At 47.5% G+C, this 22,091-nt stretch overlaps 1 protein-coding gene across 1 annotated transcript in view; it reads right to left on the bottom strand.

Moving 5' to 3' along the window:
* The window catches only part of shbg (sex hormone-binding globulin), a 95,718-nt gene that overhangs the window by 52,306 nt on the left and 21,321 nt on the right, over window positions 1–22,091 (bottom strand). Inside the window, exon 4 of the mRNA XM_063048689.1 lies at window positions 6,486–6,647. Within this exon, the coding sequence (XP_062904759.1) occupies window positions 6,486–6,647 (162 nt within the window). The remainder of the gene's footprint in view (window positions 1–6,485; window positions 6,648–22,091) is intronic.

Raw genomic sequence — 22,091 nt, 5'->3', positions numbered from 1 at the left:
TTCCCTCACACCCCATCACCACACCTCCACCAACTCTCCACCCCACCCTTCACTACCCCTCCAACTCTCTCACACCCCCATCACCACACCTCCACCAACACTCCATCCCACCCTTCACTACCCCTCCAACTCCCTGACACCCCATTCACCACACCTCCACCAACTCTCCATCCCTCCCTTCACTGCACCTCCCTCCAACTCCCTCACACCCCCATCACCTCACCTCCACCAACTCTTCATCCCTCCCTTCACTACCCTTCCCTCCAGCTCCCTCACACCCCCATTACCTCACCTCCACCAACACTCCATCCCTCCCTTCACTACACCTCGCTCCAATTCCATCACACCCCCATCACCTCACCTCTACCAACTCTCCACCCCTCCCTACACTACCCCTCACTCCAACTCCCTCACACCCCCATCACCTCACCTCCACCAACTCTCCATCCCTCCCCTCACACCCCCATCACCTCACCTCCACCAACAATCCATCCCACCCTTCACTACTCCTCACTCCAACTCCCTCACACCCCCACCACCTCACCGCCCCCAACACTCCATCCCTACCTTCACTGCACCTCCCTCCAACTCCCTCACACCACCATCACCTCACCTCCCCCAACACTCCATCCCACCCTTCACTACCCCTCACTCCAACTCCCTCACACCCCATCACCTCATCTCCTGCAACACTCCATTCCTCCCTTCACTACCCCTCCCTCCAACTCCCTCACACCCCATCACCTCACCTCCTGCAACACTCCATTCCTCCCTTCACTACCCCTCACTCCAATTCCCTCACACCCCATCACCTCACCTCCATCAACTCTCCACCCCTCCCTACACTACCCCTCACTCCAACTCCCTCACACCCCCATCACCTCACCTCCCCAACACTCCATCCCTCCCTTCACTACCCCTCCCTCCAACTTCCTCACACCCCCATCACCTCACCTCCTGCAACACTCCATTCCTCCCTTCACTACCCCTCCCTCCAATTCCCTCACACCCCATCACCACACCTCCACCAACTCTCCACCCCACCCTTCACTACCCCTCCAACTGCCTCACACCCCCATCCCCTCACCTCCACCAACATCCCTCCCTTCATTTCCCCTCAAACACACTCACACCCCCATCACCACAGCTAAACCAACTCTCCATCCTTCGCTTCACTACCCCATCCTCTAACTCCCTCACACCCCTATCACTACACTTCCACCAAACTCCTTCCATCCCTTCACTACCCCTCCAACTCCCTCACACCCCCATCACCACACCTCCACCAACACTCCATCTCTCCCTTCACTACCTCTCCAACTCCCTGACACCCCATTCACCACACCTCCACCAACTCTCCATCCCTCTCTTCGCTACACCTCCCTCCAACTACCCATACCCCATCACGACACACAACCAACTCTACATCCCTCCCTTCACAACCCCATCACCTCACCTCCTGCATACTCCATTCCTCCCTTCACTACCCCTCATTCCAACTCGCTCATGCCCCATCACCACACCTCCACCAACTCTCCATCCCTCGCTTTACTACCCCATCCTCTAACTCCCTCACACCCCTATCACTACACTTCCACCAAACTCCATCCCTCCCTTCCTCCCTCCACCACTACCCTCACTACCCCTCCACCACTACCCTCACACTCCCTCACCTCACCTCCATCCAACTCTCCACCAACTCTCCACCCCTCCCTACACTACCCCTCACTCCAACTCCCTCACACCCCCATCACCTCACCTCCACCAACTCTCCATCCCTCCCCTCCCACCCCCATCACCTCAACTCCACCAACTATCCATCCCACCCTTCACTACTCCTCACTCCAACTCCCTCACACCCCCACCACCTCACCGCCCCAACACTCCATCCCTACCTTCACTACACCTCCCTCCAACTCCCTCACACCCCTATCACCTCACCTCCACCAACACTCCATCCCACCCTTCACTACCCCTCACTCCAACTCCCTCACACTCCATCACCTCACCTCCACCAACTCTCCACCCCTCCCTACACTACCCCTCACTCCAAATCCCTCACACCCCCATCACCTCACCTCCTGCAACACTCCATTCCTCCCTTCACTACCCCTCCCTCCAATTCCCTCACACCCCATCACTCCACACCTCCACCAACTCTCCACCCCACCCTTCACTACCCCTCCAACTCCCTCACACCCCCATCACCACACCTCCACCAACTCTCCACCCCACCCTTCACTACCCCTCCAACTCTCTCACACCCCCATCACCACACCTCCACCAACACTCCATCCCTCCCTTCACTACCTCTCCAACTCCCTGACACCCCATTCACCACACCTCCACCAACTCTCCATCCCTCCCTTCACTGCACCTCCCTCCAACTCCCTCACACCCCCATCACCTCACCTCCACCAACTCTTCATCCCTCCCTTCACTACCCTTCCCTCCAGCTCCCTCACACCCCCATTACCTCACCTCCACCAACACTCCATCCCTCCCTTCACTACACCTCGCTCCAATTCCATCACACCCCCATCACCTCACCTCTACCAACTCTCCACCCCTCCCTACACTACCCCTCACTCCAACTCCCTCACACCCCCATCACCTCACCTCCACCAACTCTCCATCCCTCCCCTCACACCCCCATCACCTCACCTCCACCAACAATCCATCCCACCCTTCACTACTCCTCACTCCAACTCCCTCACACCCCCACCACCTCACCGCCCCCAACACTCCATCCCTACCTTCACTGCACCTCCCTCCAACTCCCTCACACCACCATCACCTCACCTCCCCCAACACTCCATCCCACCCTTCACTACCCCTCACTCCAACTCCCTCACACCCCATCACCTCATCTCCTGCAACACTCCATTCCTCCCTTCACTACCCCTCCCTCCAACTCCCTCACACCCCATCACCTCACCTCCTGCAACACTCCATTCCTCCCTTCACTACCCCTCACTCCAATTCCCTCACACCCCATCACCTCACCTCCATCAACTCTCCACCCCTCCCTACACTACCCCTCACTCCAACTCCCTCACACCCCCATCACCTCACCTCCCCAACACTCCATCCCTCCCTTCACTACCCCTCCCTCCAACTTCCTCACACCCCCATCACCTCACCTCCTGCAACACTCCATTCCTCCCTTCACTACCCCTCCCTCCAATTCCCTCACACCCCATCACCACACCTCCACCAACTCTCCACCCCACCCTTCACTACCCCTCCAACTGCCTCACACCCCCATCCCCTCACCTCCACCAACATCCCTCCCTTCATTTCCCCTCAAACACACTCACACCCCCAACACCACAGCTAAACCAACTCTCCATCCTTCGCTTCACTACCCCATCCTCTAACTCCCTCACACCCCTATCACTACACTTCCACCAAACTCCTTCCATCCCTTCACTACCCCTCCAACTCCCTCACACCCCCATCACCACACCTCCACCAACACTCCATCTCTCCCTTCACTACCTCTCCAACTCCCTGACACCCCATTCACCACACCTCCACCAACTCTCCATCCCTCTCTTCGCTACACCTCCCTCCAACTACCTCATACCCCATCACGACACACAACCAACTCTACATCCCTCCCTTCACAACCCCATCACCTCACCTCCTGCAATACTCCATTCCTCCCTTCACTACCCCTCATTCCAACTCGCTCATGCCCCATCACCACACCTCCACCAACTCTCCATCCCTCGCTTTACTACCCCTCCCTCTAACTCCCTCACACCCCTATCACTACACTTCCACCAAACTCCATCCCTCCCTTCACTACCCCTCCAACACCCTCACACTCCCATCACCTCACCTCCACCAACTCTCCACCCCTCCCTACACTACCCCTCACTCCAACTCCCTCACACCCCCATCACCTCACCTCCACCAACTCTCCATCCCTCCCCTCACACCCCCATCACCTCAACTCCACCAACTATCCATCCCACCCTTCACTACTCCTCACTCCAACTCCCTCACACCCCCACCACCTCACCGCCCCAACACTCCATCCCTACCTTCACTACACCTCCCTCCAACTCCCTCACACCACTATCACCTCACCTCCCCCAACACTCCATCCCACCCTTCACTACCCCTCACTCCAACTCCCTCACACCCCATCACCTCACCTCCACCAACTCTCCACCCCTCCCTACACTACCCCTCACTCCAAATCCCTCACACCCCCATCACCTCACCTCCTGCAACACTCCATTCCTCCCTTCACTACCCCTCCCTCCAATTCCCTCACACCCCATCACTCCACACCTCCACCAACTCTCCACCCCACCCTTCACTACCCCTCCAACTCCCTCACACCCCCATCCCCTCACCTCCACCAATACTCCAACCCTCCCTTCATTTCCCCTCAAGCACACTCACACCCGCATCACCACAGCTCCACCAACTCTCCATCCCTCGCTTCACTACCCCTTCCTCTAACTCCCTCACACCCCTATCACTACACTTCCACCAAACTACATCCCTCCCTTCACTACACCTCCCTCCAACTCCCTCACACCCCCATCACCTCACCTCCACCAACTCTTCATCCCTCCCTTCACTACCCTTCCCTCCAGCTCCCTCACACCCCCATTACCTCACCTCCACCAACACTCCATCCCTCCCTTCACTACACCTCCACCAACACTCCATCCCTCCTTTCGTCACCCTCCAACATCCTCACACCCCCATCACCTCACCTTCCACCTCGTCCTCTATCACCAACCCCATCGCCTCCGTCATCCCCATCCCTCCCCCATATCACCTCCCTCCCTCTGGGTGGGCAATTTGAGTCAGGCAACTGGGAGACCATTTGGCCCTGAAACATTGAATGTGGGTGTCTCTACAAATCTCATGATGTATTTTAGTTAGGTAAAGGGTTAACATCTGAGCCTCTTCTTCCAGAATGGGTCTCCACCTTTTGTGAGACAGGTGAGCCCTTCAGCCTCCCCTCTCTCACTTTAAACCGACCCCTTCTGGTTTCAAATTCCCTTCCCCTGGGGGAAAGACCTTATCCACAGCTCTCATAATTTTATCAGCTTCTCGGACATCACCTCACAGCTGACTCTGGGTGTCTGTGGAGGACTGTGTCCAATTCTGGTCACAGCCTCAGCAGTTGGGGCAGAGAGGAAGTGGCTGGAGATTGGATGGGGTGGTTTAGGAAGGGAAAAGAGGATTGGCAATAACTGGATTCAGTGCACTGGGAATTCCAGGAAGAGCCATTGATCTGGTAAAGTGGAGGAAGCCTTGATACAATCACAGAGAAGGCACGACTACCGTGATACTTCATTGGGAATTTGAGAGGACTTGCTATGCCTCCAAAGGCTCTGGCAAATATATTGGGGAGAGCATCCTGACTGGTCTGGTATGGAGGCCGCTCTGCAATGGGTGAAACAAGTCTGCAGACTTAGCCAGCTCCATCACCCTCCCCACCATGAAGGACATCTTCTAAAGGTGATGCCTCAAGAAGGTGGCATTAATAATGAAGGATCGTCACCACCCAGGACATTGCGTCATTACTACCATCAGGGGAAGTACAGGAGCTTGGGAACCCACAGTCAAGGTTTTAGGAACAATTTCTTCCTCTCTGCCATCAGATTCTGAATGGTCCTTCAATACTATTTCACAATTCCTCTTTGAAATATTAATTTATTTTATTATAATAACGAGGACTCTTTTATGTCTTGCACTATACTGCAGCCTCAGATACAACAAATCTCATGACGTATTTTAGTCAGATAAAGGGTTAACATATGAAGAGAATTTGACAACTCTGGGCCTGTACTCATTGGAGTTTAGAAGAATGAAGGGTGATTTCATTGAAATCTATCAAATATTGAAACGCCTTGATAGAGTGGATGTGGAGGGAATGCTTCCTGTAGTGGGGGTATCTGGGACCTAAGGGCACCACCCAATAATTCAAGGGCAACCCTTTAGAACAGAGATGGGAGGGATTTCTTTAGCCAGAGGGTGTGAATTTGTGGAATCGATTGCCACAGATGGATGTGGAGGCCAAACCCTTGGGATATTGAAAGTATCATTGACAGGTTCTTGATTAGTCAGGGAATCAAAAGTTATGGGGGGAAGGTAGGAGAATGGTAATGAAACAGCAGTGTGGAGCAGACTGATGGGCTGAATGGTCTTATGGTATGTCAGAGATAATAAACCAGATTCTGATTCTGACACATTGGAGAAGTGGGTGGGTGCTTTGGGGACAATCTCACACACGGGCATCCACCACTGGGAGGCTGCTAGGTTGGCACCTGAGGCATGGTGAGTGTGATGGTCATTGACATAAATGAAGCATTTCACTGTACATTATGATGTACATGCGACAAATAAAACTAAACTTTAAATCTTCATCTTTCAGTCCCTGCTTCTATTGTCAACTGAATGATCCCACTTGTCAGGCTCCCAGATCTCACGGTGAATTCCAGGAAACTCACTGGGAGGATAAACTCGGACTCGTTGATGAGGGATTTCCCCAGGGAGATGTGCACAGTGGACAGGTTCTCAAGAAAGCCAGTGTTGGGAAGGATGTTGATGACCAGGCTGGGCTTCCCGTCCACCAGGAGCCTGATGCTTTTGCTCTCACTCTGCACCATTATCTGTAGGGGACAGGGATCAAGGAGAGAGAGAGAAACACACAGCACACATGAATACAAGTATAGATGGGGCATCTTTCCAACACTGGCCAACAGCATCCTGTGCTTCAAGAGGGGTCAAATTTCTACGGCTATGTGGTGGAAAACATTTTGACTGGTTGCATCAATGGAAGATCCAATGTATAGATGCAGAGGGTTATAGACTCGTCCAGCTCCATCATGGACAACCATCCTCTTAATCAAGAACGTCTTCAAAAAACAGTGTCTTGAGAAGGTAGCATCCATCATGAAGGACCCTCACCATCAGGCAGGAGCCTTCTTCTCATTACTACCATCAGGGAGGAGCTGCAGGAGCCTCAGGCTCCATACATTTCATTTGGTGTTTGGGAAGATTTGGTATGTCACCAAAGACTATTGCAAATTTCTACAGATAGACTGTACAGAGCAGTCTGGCTGGCTGCATTACCTTCTGCTCTGGAAGTGCTAATACAAAGGGTCAGAAAAAGTTGCAGACAGTTGTAAACTCAGCCAGCTCCATCATGGGCACTAGCGTCCCAACCACTGAGGATATCTTTAAAAGGGGATGCCTCACCACCAGGACATGCCCTCTTCTAATTGTCACCATCAGGGAAGAGGCACACACTCAACGGTTCAGGAACAGCTTCTTTCAGCCCTCCATCTGATTTCTGAATGGTCCGCGAACCCATCAACACTACCTCACTATCCCTTTTTCTCACTATTATTTATTTTGTAATTCATGATAATTTTACGCCTTTGCTGCCACACAACAAATTTCACATCATATGAGGTGTTGCAGTTGTTAAAATACATTAGGACGGAAAGTCCCCGGGGCCTGACGGAATATTCCCCAGGCTGCTCCATGAGGCGAGGGAAGAGATTGCTGAGCCTCTGGCTAGGATCTTTATGTCCTCGTTGTCCACGGGAATGGTACCGGAGGATTGGAGGGAGGTGAATGTTGTCCCCTTGTTCAAAAAAGGTAGTAGGGATAGTCCGGGTAATTATAGACCAGTGAGCCTTACATCTGCGGTGCGAAAGCTGTTTGAAAAGATTCTTAGAGATAGGATCTATGGGCATTTAGAGAATCATGGTCTGATCAGGGACAGTCAGCATGGATTTGTGAAGGGCAGATCCTATCTAACAACCCTGATGGAGTTCTTTGAGGAGGTGACCAGGCCTATAGATGAGGGTAGTGCAGTGGATGTGATCTATATGGATTTTAGTAAGGCATTTGACAAGGTTCCACATGGTAGGCTTATTCAGAAAGTCAGAAGGCATGGGATCCAGGGAAGTTTGGCTAGGTGGATTCAGAATTGGCTTGCCTGCAGAAGGCGGAGGGTCGTGCTGGAGGGAATACATTCAGATTGGAGGATTGTGACCACTGGTGTCCCACAAGGATCAGTTCTGGGACCTCTACTTTTCATGATTTTTATTAACGACCTTGATGTGGGGGTAGAAGGGTGGGTTGGCAAGTTTGCAGACAACACAAAGGTTGGTGGTGTTGTAGATAGTGTAGAGGATTGTCAAAGATTGCAGAGAGACATTGATAGGATGCAAAAGTGGGCTGAGAAGTGGCAGATGGAGTTCAACCTGGAGAAGTGTGAGGTGGTACACTCCAAGGCAGAGTACAAAGTAAATGTCAGGATACTTGGTAGTGTGGAGGAGCAGAGGGATCTGGGGGTACATGTCCCCAGATCCCTGAAAGTTGCCTCACAGGTGGATAGGGTAGTTAAGATAGCTTATGGGGTGTTAGCTTTCATAAGTCGAGGACAGAGTTTAAGAGTCGCAATGTAATGTTGCAGCTCTATAAAACTCTGATTAGGCCACACTTGGAGTACTGTGTCCAGTTCTAGTCACCTCACTATAGGAAGGATGTGGAAGCATTGGAAAGGGTACAGAGGAGATTTACCAGGATGCTGCCTGGTTTAGAGAGTATGCATTATGATCAGAGATTAAGGGAGCTAGGGCTTTACTCTTTGGAGAGAAGGAGGATGAGAGGAGACATGATAGGGGTGTACAAGATAATAAGAGGAATAGATAGAGTGGATAGCCAGTGCCTCTTCCCCAGGGCACCACTGTTCAATACAAGAGGACATGGCTTTAAGGTAAGGGGTGGGAAGTTCAAGGGGGATATTATAGGAAGGATTTTTACTCAGAGAGTGGTTGGTGCGTGGAATGCACTGCCTGAGTCAGTGGTGGAGGCAGATACACTAGTGAAGTTTAAGAGACCACTAGACAGGTATATAGAGGAATCTAAGGTGGGAGGTTATATGGGAGGCAGGGTTTGAGGGTCGGCACAACATTGTGGGCCGAAGAGCCTGTACTGTGCTGTACTATTCTATGTTCTATGTTCTATGTTCCATCCTTGTAAATTTTCTCTGCACTCTTTCAACCTTATTGATATCTTTCCTGTAGGTATGTGATCAGAGCTACACTTAATACTCCAAATTCGGCCCCATCAACATGTTGTACAACTTATAACCATATAACAATTACAGCACAGAAAGAGGCCATCTCAGCCCTTCGAGTCCATGCCAAACACTTACTCTCACCTAGTCTCACCGACCTGCACTCAGCCCATAACCCTCCATTCCTTTCCTGTCCATATAGCTATCCACTTTTACTTTAAATGACAATATTGAGCCTGCCTCTACCACTTCTACTGGAAGCTCGTTCCACACAGCTACCACTCTCTGAGTAAAGAAGTTCCCCCTCGTGTTACCCCTAAACGAGAGGCATATGACAAGATAAGCAGAACTCAGCATGGATTCCTTAAAGGAAAATCCTGCCTGACAAACCTATTACAATTTTTTGAGGAAATTACAAGTAGGCTGGACATGGGAGATGCAGTGGATGTTGTATATTTGGATATTCAGAAGGCCTTTGACAAGGTGCCACACATGAGGCTACTTAACAAGATAAGAGCCCATGGAATTACGGGAAAGTTACATACGTGGATAAACCATTGGCTGATTGGCAGGAAACAGAGAGTGGGAATAAAGGGATCCTATTCTGGTTAGCTGCCGGTTACCAGCGGTGTTCCACCGGGGTCCGTGTTGGGGCCGCTTCTTTTTACATTTCACATCAACGATTTGGATTATGGAATGGATGGCTTTGTGGCTAAGTTTGCTGACGATACAAAGATAGGTGGAGGGGCCGGTAGTGCTGAGAAAACGGAGAGTCTGCAGAGAGACTTGGCTAGATTGGAAGAATGGGCAAAGAAGTGGCAAATGAAATACAATGTTGGAAAGTGTATGGTTATGCACTTTGGCAGAAGAAATAAACAGGCAGACTATTATTTAAATGGGGAAAAAATTCAAAGTTCTGAGATGCAACAGGACTTGGGAGTCCTCGTACAGGATACCCTTAAGGTTAACCTCCAGGTTGAGTCAGTGGTGAAGAAGGCGAATGCAATGTTGGCATTCATTTCTAGAGGAATAGAGTATAGGAGCAGGGATGTGATGTTGAGGCTCCATAAGGCGCTAGTGAGACCTCTCTTGGAGTTCTGTGGGCAGTTTTAGTCTCCTTATTTAAGAAAGAATGTGCTGATATTGGAGAGGGTACAGAGAAGATTCACTAGAATGATTCCGGGAATGGGAGGGTTAACATACGAGGGACGTTTGTCCGCTCTTGGACTGTATTCCTTGGAGTTTAGAAGAATGAGGGGAGACCTCATAGAAACATTTCGAATGTTGAAAGGCATGGACAGAGTGGATGTGGCAAAGTTGTTTCCCATGATGGGGGAGTCTAGTACGAGAGGGCATGACTTAAGGTTTGAAGGGCGCCCATTCGGAACAGAAATGCAAAGAAATTTTTTCAGTCAGAGGGTGGTGAATCTATGGAATTTGTTGCCACGGGCAGCAGTGGAGGCCAAGTCATTGGGTGTATTTAAGGCAGAGATTGATAGGTATCTGAGTGGCCAGGGCATCAAAGGTTATGGTGAGAAGGTGGGGGAGTGGGACTAAATGGGAGAATGGATCAGCTAATGATAAAATGGCAGAGTAGACTCGATGGGCTGAATGGCCGATTTCTGCTCCTTTGTCTTATGGTCTTATAGTCTTAAACTTTTGCCCCCTAACTCTCAACTCATGTCCTCTTGTTTGAATCTCCCCTACTCTCAATGGAAAAAGCCTATCCACATCAACTCTATCTAACCCCCTAATAATTTTAAATACCTCTATCAAGTCCCCCCTCAACCTTCTATGCTCCAAAGAATAAAGACCCAACTTGTTCAACATTTCTCTGTAACTTAGGTGCTGAAACCCAGGTAACATTCTAGTAAATCTTCTCTGTACTCTCTCTATTTTGTTGACATCTTTCCTATAATTCGGTGACCAGAATTGTACACAATACTCCAAGTTTGGCCTTACTAATGCCTTGTACAATTTTAACATTACATCCCAACTCCTATACTCAATGCTCTGATTTATAAAGGCCAGCATACCAAAAGCTTTCTTCACCACCCTATCCACATGAGATTCCACCTTCAGGGAACTATGCACCATTATTCCTAGATCCCTCTGTTCTACTGCATTCTTCAATGACCTACCATTTACTATGTATGTCCTATTTTGATTAGTCCTACCAAAATGTAGCACCTCGCATTTATCAGCATTAAACTCCATTTGCCATCTTTCAGCCCGCTCTTCTAACTGGCCTAAATCTCTCTGCAAGCTTTGAAGACCTACTTCATTATCCACAACGCCACCTATCTTAGTATCATCTGCATACAGTACTTATTAATCCAATTTACCACCCCATCATCCAGATCATTAATGTATATGACAAACAACATTAGACCCACTACAGATTCCTGAGGCACACCACTCGTCACCGGCCTCCAATCTGACAACCAGTTATCCACCACTACTCCCTGGTGTCTCCCATCCAGCCACTGTTGATTCCATTTTACTACTTCAATATTAGTATCTAACTATTGAACCTTCCTAACTAACCTTCCGTGTGGAACCTTGTCAAAGGCCCTACCGAAATCTATATAGACAACATCCACCACTTTACCCTCATCAACTTTCCTAGTAACCTCTTCAAAAAATCTCCCCCACCTCTTTTGGTTCCACACATAGCTGTCCACTCTGATTCTCTAAAGGACCAATTTTATCCCTCACTATCCTTTTGCTATTAATATAACTGTAGAAACCCTTTGGATTTATTTTCACCTTACTTGCCAAAGCAACCACATATCTTCTTTTAGCTTTTCTAATTTCTTTCTTAAGATTCTTTTTACATTCTTTATATTCCATTTACTCCATGCTGCCTACATTTATTGTAGATCTCTTTCTTTTTCTGAACCAAGTTTCCAATATCCCTTGAAAATTTTCTCAAACTTTTAACCTTTCCTTTCAACCTAACAGGAACATAAAGACTCTGTACCCTCAAAATTTCACCTTTAAATGACCTCCATTTCTCTATTACATCCTTCACATAAAACAAATTGTCCCAATCCACTCCTTCTAAATCCTTTTGCATCTCCTTAAGGTTAGCCTTTCTCCAATCAAAAATTTCATCCCTGGGTCCAGTCCTATCCTTCTTCATAATTATATTGAAATTAATAGCATTGTGATCACTGGACCCGAAGTGCTCCCCAACACATACCTCCATCACCTAACCTATCTCATTCCCTAACAGGAGATCCAACACTGCTCCTTCTCTAGTTGGTACCTGTATGTATTTCTGCAAAAATCTATCCTGCACACATTTTACAAACTCCAAACCATCCAGCCCTTTTACAGTATGGGCTTCCCGGTCTATGTGTGGAAAATTAAAATCTCCCACAATCACAACCTTGTGCTTACTACAAATATCTGCTATCTCCTTACAAATTTTTCTCCTCCAATTCTTGCTCCCCATTAGGTGTTCTATAATACACCCCTATAAGTGTTACTACACATTTCCCATTCCTCAATTCCACCCAAATAGCCTCCCTAGACAAGCCCTCTAATCTATCCTGCTAGAGCACCGCTGTAATATTTTCTTTGACAAACAATGCAATACCTCACCCCCCCCACCCCGTCCCTCTGATTCTATCACACCTGAAGCAACGAAATCCAGGAATATTTAGTTGCCAATCACACCCCTCCTGCAACCATATTTCACAAAGAGCTACAACATCATACTTCCAGGTATCAGTCCATGCTCTAAGCAAATCCACCTTTCTTACAATGCTCCTAGCATTAAAATAAATGCATTTAAGAAATTTTCCACCCCTTACTCTCTGTTTATCACTAACGGAGCAAACAACTTTACTATCTCCTTCTTCTTCTTTCTTCCCTACATCTGTTCCTACACTCTGGTTCCCCTCCCCCCTTGTATCTAGTTTAAATCCTCTGGAGCCTCTCTGGCAAACCTACCTGCAAGAATATTTGTCCCCCTCCAGCTCAGATGTAAACCATCCTGCCAGAACATGTCCCATCTTCGTTGGAACACTGCCCAAATATCTATAAATCTGAAGCCCTCCCTCCTGCACCATGTCTTCAGCCACATGTTGATGTGCGCTGTCTTACTATTTCTAAACCCGCCTGCACGTTGCACTGGTAGCAATCTTGAGATTGCTGTCCTGGAGGTCCTGTCCTTTAACTTGGCACCTAACTCCCTAAACTCGCCTTTCAGGACCTCCTCACTCTTCCTACCCACATCATTGGTCCCTACATGGACCACGACATCTGGCTGCTCACCCTCCCTCTTGAGAATACCAAGGACTCGATCCGAGATATCGCGGACATTGGCACCAGGGAGGCAACAGACCATCCGGGATTCTCAATCTCTTCCACAGAACCTCTTATCTGTCCCTCTTACTATCAAAACCCCTATCACTACTGCTCTCCTCTTTTCCCTCCTTCCCTTCTGAGCTGAGGGTCCCATCTCTTCAACATGATAATCCCAACTCCTGTACTCAGTACTCTGATGTATGAAGGCTAATGTGCCAAAAGTCCACTTTACCACTCTATCCACTGATGATACTACCTTCAAGGAATTATGGATTTCCATATGGAGTTATGGACCAGTTGGTCTGAGGGCCTGAATGGATTCCGTGACTCTGTCTATCCATGGAAAGTACAGGTGTAGAGCGTTGGAATCACTTTCATCCAGGAGGTGATGAGGCTATGCAATGAGCTGCCAGAGGAAGTAACTGAGACAGGTAGAATACCATTTAAAGACACTTGGATAGGTACATGGATAGGGTATAGATCAGAGGTAACCAACCTGGGGTCCAAGGACTCTTTGCTTAATGATATTGGTCCATGGCATAAAAAAGGTTGGAAACCCCTGGTTTATAGGGATAGGGTCCAAATGTGGGCAACTGGCATAGATGGGAATGTTGGTTAGCACGGATGATTTGGGCCGAAAGGCCTGTCACTGACTGAATGACTCAATAACTCACAGTGAGTCAGTACGGGTTCAATGTTCAATGGGTGGAATAGCCTTAATTACTTATTAATATTTCAATAATATTGAGTGATGCTGTAAATATATTATTTGATTAATCATACTTTATTCACTATGGGTTATGTACAATGTACATGAATGGCATACGTCATTACATCATCATGTCATGTATGTGCACATCACTTCAAGTGAAAATGAAATGTACCCACATCTCCCAGTTCCACATGGTTTTCTTTCGATTAGTTTTATGCTTTGGAGTTACAAATCATAACAGTGGCGATGATGGAGTTTTAAACAACCCCAAGATGACTACCTACCCTTTGAAGCACAGCGAGAGGTTTGAGTTTTAAAAAAGATTATAGTGCAACATTCATGTTTTAAAAAACAGCACATTTTCTTCCTTTGCAAAATGACAGAAATGGTCAAGTTTAAAAAAAGGTAGAAAGTAGATACATTCTTGGGTTCATAAACAGTGAGTACCAAGTGATAATAATTATAAATGAAAAAAAAGAAGAAAAAATTGCTGACTACTTTAAGGTGGCTGGGGTCCTGTTGGAGTCCATGATCTACAACTGCACTCAAACTGCGGTTATTCATGGTGGTGGGTTCTCATTCTTGGAGCTCACGATCAGTCGCATTTCAACATCTCCAGGAGCATCCTGGATGACAAGCACCTTCGGAGTGCTGCCTTGTGCAGTCCTGTGGACCCGATTCCTCACCGCTGTTGCCAGGAGATTGAAACATCGAGACTGCGGGTGCAACATCAGAGGCTTCTGTACTCTCTCTCTCTCTCTCGAAAGGAGAGTGAGAGTTTACTGCCGATTCTCGAGTTGAGGAACTCAAAATAAAAGCAGTGCTACAGACTGTAACATCAAAATACTGAGCCATTCATCTCCCCTCTTGCTGTGGAAAGAGTAATGCCTCTCTCTCCATTATTAGGGAGAGCATGTGGCATGTCGAACTGTTTGGTGAACAGTGGTTTTTGATCATGCTCTCTGTTTGGGGGCTTTGCTGTTGCTTGCATAGTGGGTGGTGGAGGTGCTGGTGCATTCTACTGGAATAAGTGAGGAGGGGTAGTGTCGATACTTCTGGGAGGGGAGGGATCTTTTGGGTTCTTGTATTTTTTTGTCATTCATTCTTTGGACTTTTTCTTTTGTTTCATGGATGTCATGGTATGTCATGTTTCGTGGCACTTATACTAGTGAAATGTAAGGGACTACTAGACAGGTATATGGAGGAATTTAAGGTGGGGGGTTATATGGGAGGCAGGGTTTAAGGGTCAGCACAACATTGTGGGCCGAAGGGCCTGTACTGTGCTGTACTATTCTATGTTCTATGTTCTATGTCTGCGGAGAGTGAGGATTTTGGGTAGTATGCTGTATACATTCTCTGATATCAAATGGAATCACTGAGCCATTGAAAGATAGATGCATTCAATTGCACAACAGATAATTGGTTGATGTATACTGAGTGAATTGAGCAGTATTTTGAAGCAAATAAAATGACTGATGAGAAACAAGTGCTAGTTTTACTGAGTGTAATAGGTGGAACATACAGTTTGCTTAGAAGTTTAACTGCTCTAACCAAACCAGCTGAAATGAGCTTTGCTGATATTGTGAAAGTAATGCAGGAACATTTAGAACCAAAGCCATTCCTGACTGCAGAATGCTTTAGGTTTCATAAATGGAATCAAAAAGAGAGGGAGTCCATTTCAACCTACATGGCTGAATTGAAGAGATTGTCTGAGCATTGTCAGTTCAGAAATGGGCTTAATTAAGTACTGAAAGATCATTTAGTTTGTGGAATCTTAGAAGAAAGTATTCAAAAATGGCTCCTAACTGAAGTACAACTCTCATTGAAAAGAGTAGTTGAAATTGCTGTCTCAATGGAAACAGCAGCCAGAGACACAACTGAGTTGCAGACAGAAATGAAAGTGATTGTGAACAAAATAACAACATCTAAACAGGAACCTGCCAGATTAAACAAGTTGTGTTACTGTTGTGGCAGGGCCTCATGTACACCAGACCAATGTAGGTATAAAGGCAAAACTTGAAGAAAGCATAACAAAGCAGGACACATACAAAGAGTGTGTTGGGCAGGCAAAAATATATGGACTGCACAAGGAGGAGAAAAAGATAAAAGGTCAAGTTGCAGTTTCAGAAAGAGCAGTAATCTGCATGCTGTTGATGAAAAATCTGATAATTCAATTCAAGTCTAATGATGACAGTGACACAGGACTGGGTAAGCTTGAGATTACCATGTGGAAACTAACAATATGAAACATGGCTGACACCAGAAGTGAATAGAAAATTAATTAAAATGAAATTGGACACTGGGTCAGCTGTTTCAGTTATTCCACAAAAAGAGTTTAAATGGCATTTCAAAGCCTGTAGATACCCATATAAGAACCTAAACTGGAGAAAAGCTAACTCCTGTGCGAATGACATTTTAACAGTAAAATATAACAAAGAAGCCACATTGGATGTGTGTAGCAAAAACAGGAGGGCCAACATTGTGGGACTGTGATTGGCTGAGCCAACGTGATTGGAGACCCATCCACTATTTGCATGCCACATACCCTGCAATATTGTCACTGAAGGAAAATTAAGAAAGGTACTGGATGATGCCAGAGCAGTTTTCAAGGATGGCATTGGAAAACTCAAGCATATCAAGGGTTAAATAGTGTTAAATGGAAATGCCGCTGCCAATTTTACAAAGTCCATCTGGTTCCTTATTCTATCAGTGACAAAGTAGCCAGTGAGCTAGATCACATGGAGGCTGAAGGAATTATTTCCAAGATTTAGTGGAGCTAAATTTTAGCTCCAAAATTTCAAGACAATATTAAAAAGATTAGAAGATTATGGGTTCAGAGCACGATGCAACATGTGTGAATTCTATAAACCAAGCATTACATGTTGTGGTCACACCATTCATATACAAGGATTACACAAGTATGCTGAGAAAAGTCAAGCAGTGGTGGATGCCCCAAGGACAAAGGATACGTGTCAGTTGTGGTCCTTTTTAAGATTTGTCAATTACTGTAATAGGTTCCTGCCAAAACTGGCTACTGTGCTCCACCCCCTGAACTCATTACTGCAAATTGGGAAGAAATAGCAATGGACAAAACAGTGTGAGGTGGTTTTCCAAAAGGCAAAGGAAATTGTGACATCTGACACTGTACTCACATATTATGATCCACAGTGTCCAGTGAAGCTTGCCAATGACTCCTCGCCTTATGGTATAGCAGTCATGCTATGAGTGTTGGAAATGAACGCCGCACAGCCTTTGCATCACGTTCCCTTATCGCTGCAGAGAAAAATTATGCAGATTGACGGAGAGGCTCGAGTCTGGTTTAGGAGGTAAAGCATTTCAACCAGTACCTGTATGGGAGGGATTTTACCCTCATTACTGATCATCAACCACTGGCGTACATTTTCAATCCACAAAAGGGTGTTCCACTAAGAGCAGAACAGGAATGCAGAGATGGGCTCTGTTTCTTGGAGGACACAAGATCAAATTCAAGAGGATGATAAATCATGGAAATGCTGATGGATTGTCCCGTTTCCCCTTGGAAAAGAAAATACGTGAAAGATTTACAAAAGGGGGCTCTCCTCTTGATGTATTCTCCCTAATGCAAATTGAAAGTCTCCCTATTACAGCAAAGATGATCCAAAGAGAGACCAGAAAAGACCCCATACTCTCTCAGGTCTACATAACCCCCAAATGGCTGGGAAGCGCAGCAGGAACTCTAGATCCCCTATTTTTATCAGCACTGGGATCAACTTGCCCTTGACGGAGATTGCTTTGTGGGGATTGAGAGTTGTGGTTCCATCCAAGCTAAAAGCTGAAGTGTCAGTCATCTAGGTGTAGTCAAAGTGAAAGCGTAGGCTCTGGCGGCCTGGGTAAATCAGCAGATCAAGCAGCTTGCCATTCACTGTACGGGATGCCAACGCGGCTAGGAGAAAGCTGTCCAGAACTGTCCAAGGGTCAACTCCTACAAGCACCACGGAGGAGGCCCCAGAGCCTGAGATTGTTTCACAGCCACAAGTCTCACCTGACAAGCAGAGTGACCCCCTTGTCAGGGAAGACATTATCCCACAAGGGTAAGAAATCCTCCACAGCGATTAAATCTTTAGGCCTGAATGAGACAATTTTAAATTGACTATGCTATGGATTTCTATGTAGTGGCTATATTATCTGGTATACTGTATTTCTACAGTAGTGTGCAAAAGTCTTAGACACATATATATTGCTAGGGTGCTTAAGACTTTTGCACAGTACTGTAGTAATTGTATGTATTGCACTGTACTGCTGCAAAAAAAAACTAATTACATGACATATTTGAGTGAAATGCTTTGAGAGGTTGGTTATGACTAGGCTGAACTCTTGCCTCAGCAAGGACCTGGACCCATTGCAATTTGCCTATCATCACAATAGGTCAACAGCAGACGCAGTCTCCATGGCTCTTCACACGGCCTTAGACCACCAAGACAACACAAACGCCTACGTCAGGATGCTATTCATCGACCTTAGCTCAGCATCTAATACCATCAGTCCCACAAACCTGATTGAGAAGTTGCAGAACCTGGGCCTCTGTACCTCCTTCTGTAACTGGATCCTCGACTTTCTAACCAGAAGACCACAGTCTGTGTCTTGGTGATAACATATCCTCTGTGCGGATTGGTGATAACATATCCTCTTTGCTGACGATCAACACTGGCGCACCTCAGGGGTGTGTGCTTAGCCCACTGCTCTACTCTCTGTATACACATGACTTTGTGGCTAGGCAAAGCTCAAACACTATCTGCAAATTTGCTGGCGATACAACCATTGTTGGTAGAATCTCAGGTGGTGACGAGAGGGTGTACAGGAGTGGGATATGCCAACTAGTGGAATGGTGCTGCAGAAACAATCTGGCACTCAACGTCAGGAAGACAAAAAGGCTGATTGTGGACTTCAGGAAGGGTGAGACAAAGGAACATATACCAGTCCTCATAGAGGAGTCAGAAGTGGAGAGAGTGAGCAGCTTCAAGTTCCTGGGTGTCAAGATCTCTGAGGATCTAACCTGGTCCCAACACATAAAGAAGGCAAGACAGCCGCTATACTTTATTAGGAGTTTGAAGAGGTTTGGCATGTCAACAAATACACTCAAAAACTTGATCCCTACCGATGCTGCCCGACCTGCTGAGTTCCTCCAGCGTGTTGTGAGTGTTCCAAAAACTTCTATAAATGTACCGTGGAGAGCATTCTGACAGGCTGCATCACTGTCTGGTATAGAGGGGTTACTGCACAGGACCGAAAGAAGCTGCAGAAGGTTGTAAATCTAGTCGGCTCCATCTTGGGCACTAGCCTACAAAGTACCCAGGACATCTTTGGGGAGCGGTGTCTCAGAAAGGCAGCGTCCTTTATTAAAGACCTCCAGCACCCAGGGCATGCCCTTTTCTCACTGTTACCATCAGGCCTGAAGGCACACACTCAGCAATTCAGGAACAGCTTCTTCCCCTCTGCCATCAGATTCCTGAATGGACTTTGAAGCTTTGGACACTACCTCACTTTGTTTAATATACAGTATTTCTGTTTTTGCACATTTTTTAACAATCCATTCAATATTTAACCTTGGATAAGATGGCACCGATATCTGGTGACTCTGCATGTGCTCTCTCGAGCAAACTGTCCTCAACACTATCCTATACCCAAGAAACCCTTCTGAACCTCCAATCTGCTACATTTAGCAAGATCAACAACACCCTGGCGAAGCTACTGACCCAGCTGGAGACCACCACGCCAGAACTGCTTCTTAAACACCGGACCGCACCTGGACCTGACCAGTGAGGCCTGGTCCGAGGCCCACCACGTTCTGGGAGACCGGCGGTCCGTTACTGTACTGGAGCGCTTGGAGACACGGCCCATTCCGACCAGCACCTCTCCGGAGCAGACGACCACATGGAAGTGACGTCGGAGACCTCACGGTGCCCCAGCCGCTTCCCCGGAGTGACCACCGTAAAGCCCCGTTCCACGGTTGCCAGAAGTGAGGCCTCCGCCGCCAACCTCAGAAATCGAGCCAGAGGCTCGACTGGAGCAGAGGCCTCCGCAACCATGACTCAGTTTACGGACTTGTTTCAGCCAGGAGACCAGCCATCCGGGATTAAGTGTTGGCTTCGGGGCCCGACCCAATCGACAGCCCGGGCCCCTGGCAGCTGGAAGTGGCAGCAGAGCCTCCCCCGTTACTCGGCCCGACCCGGAGCGCCCGACGACGTGACCAGCCGATCGATCCCCGCGGGACGCATCCACCTATCACAATGAGCTGACAACAACACACTGCATCGATGGAAACCTGGAAAGATGCACTATTTACCGAGGAAGCGTGCCACACGGAATCCAGGCGTGAACTCCGGAAAGCCATTAAGGGCGCCAAGAGGCAATATCGAGCCAAGTTGAAAGCCCAGGCTAACCAGAGGGATGCCAGTAGACTATGGCAGGGTCTAAATGAGATCACTGGGTGCAAAGAAAAGGCTGGGAATATCAATAACTGTGGCACTTCTCTTCCTGACGAACTTAACGTATTCTACGCAAGATTCGAACAGAAGAGGAGCATCCTGCTCCCTCCGGATGAACCGGACCTGGTGGCATCGAGATTCATCGTCAAGGAGGAGGACGTTAGAAGGGCCTTCCTGAAGATAAATCCAAGGAAGGTGACGGGCCCAGATGGCGGCCTGGGATGGGTTTTCCGGGCCTGTGCAAGTGAGCTAGCTGGAGTGTTTGCTGACATCTTCAACTGCTCCTTGCTTCAGTCTAAGATCCCTTCGTGTTTTAAGAAGGCAACGATAATCCCGGTGCTGAAGAAGAGCAAGCTGGCATGCCTGAATGACTATCGACCTGTGGCTCTGACGTCAATTGCTATGAAGTGCTTCGAGAGATTGGTTATGGCACACATCAACCACAGCCTACAGGTCAACCTCGATGCTTTGCAATTCACCTACCGGAGCAACAGGTCAATGGCAGATGCAATCTCTCTGGCCCTACATTCCTCCTTAAAACACCTGGAGAATAAAGACGCATATGTAAGGCTCCTTTTCATTTACTACAGCTCTGCCTTTAATACCATCATTCCAAATAAACTGATTTCTAAGCTCCGGAACCTGGGCTTTAGCACTCATATCTGCAGCTGAATCTTCAACTTCCTCACAGACAGGACCCAGGCTGTAAAAATAGGGGACAAGCTCTCCCCTACAATCATAGAAACCATAGAAACTACAGCACAGAAACAGGCCCTTTGGCCCTTCTTGGCTGTGCCGAACCATTTTCTGCCTAGTCCCACTGACCTGCACACAGACCATATCCCTCCATACACCTCCCATCCATGTATCTGTCCAATTTATTCTTAAATGTTAAAAAAGAACCCGCATTTACCACCTCATCTGGCAGCTCATTCCATACTCCCACCACTCTGTGTGTGAAGAAGCCCCCCCTAATATTCCCTTTCAACTTTTCCCCCCTCACCCTAAACCCGTGTCCTCTGGTTTTTTTCTCCCCTTGCCTCAGTGGAAAAAGCCTGCTTGCATTCACTCTATCTATACCCATCATAATTTTATATACTTCTATCAAATCTCCCCTCATCCTTCTACACTCCAGGGAATAAAGTCCTAACCTATTCAACCTTTCTCTGTAACTGAGATTCTCAAGTCCCGGCAACACCCTTGTAAACCTTCTCTGCACTCTTTCAACCTTATTTATATCCTTCCTGTAATTTGGTGACCAAAACTGATCACAATACTCCAGATTCGGCCTCACCAATGCCTTATACAACCTCATCATAACATTCCAGCTCTTATACTCAATACTTTGATTAATAAAGGCCAATGAACCAAAAGCTCTCTTTACGACTCTATCTACCTGTGACGACACTTTTAGGGAATTTTGTATCTGTATTCCCAGATCCCTCTGTTCCACTGCATTCCTCAGTGCCTTACCATTAACCCTGTATGTTCTACGTTGGTTTGTCCTGTTACGTACCCCGTAACTGGG

The sequence above is a fragment of the Mobula hypostoma genome, chromosome 5 (genome assembly GCF_963921235.1).
Source record: "Mobula hypostoma chromosome 5, sMobHyp1.1, whole genome shotgun sequence".
NCBI classification, from domain to species: domain Eukaryota; kingdom Metazoa; phylum Chordata; class Chondrichthyes; order Myliobatiformes; family Myliobatidae; genus Mobula; species Mobula hypostoma.
Note: the sequence above shows the minus strand (reverse complement) of the source record. Positions and strands in the feature narration are given on the sequence as shown.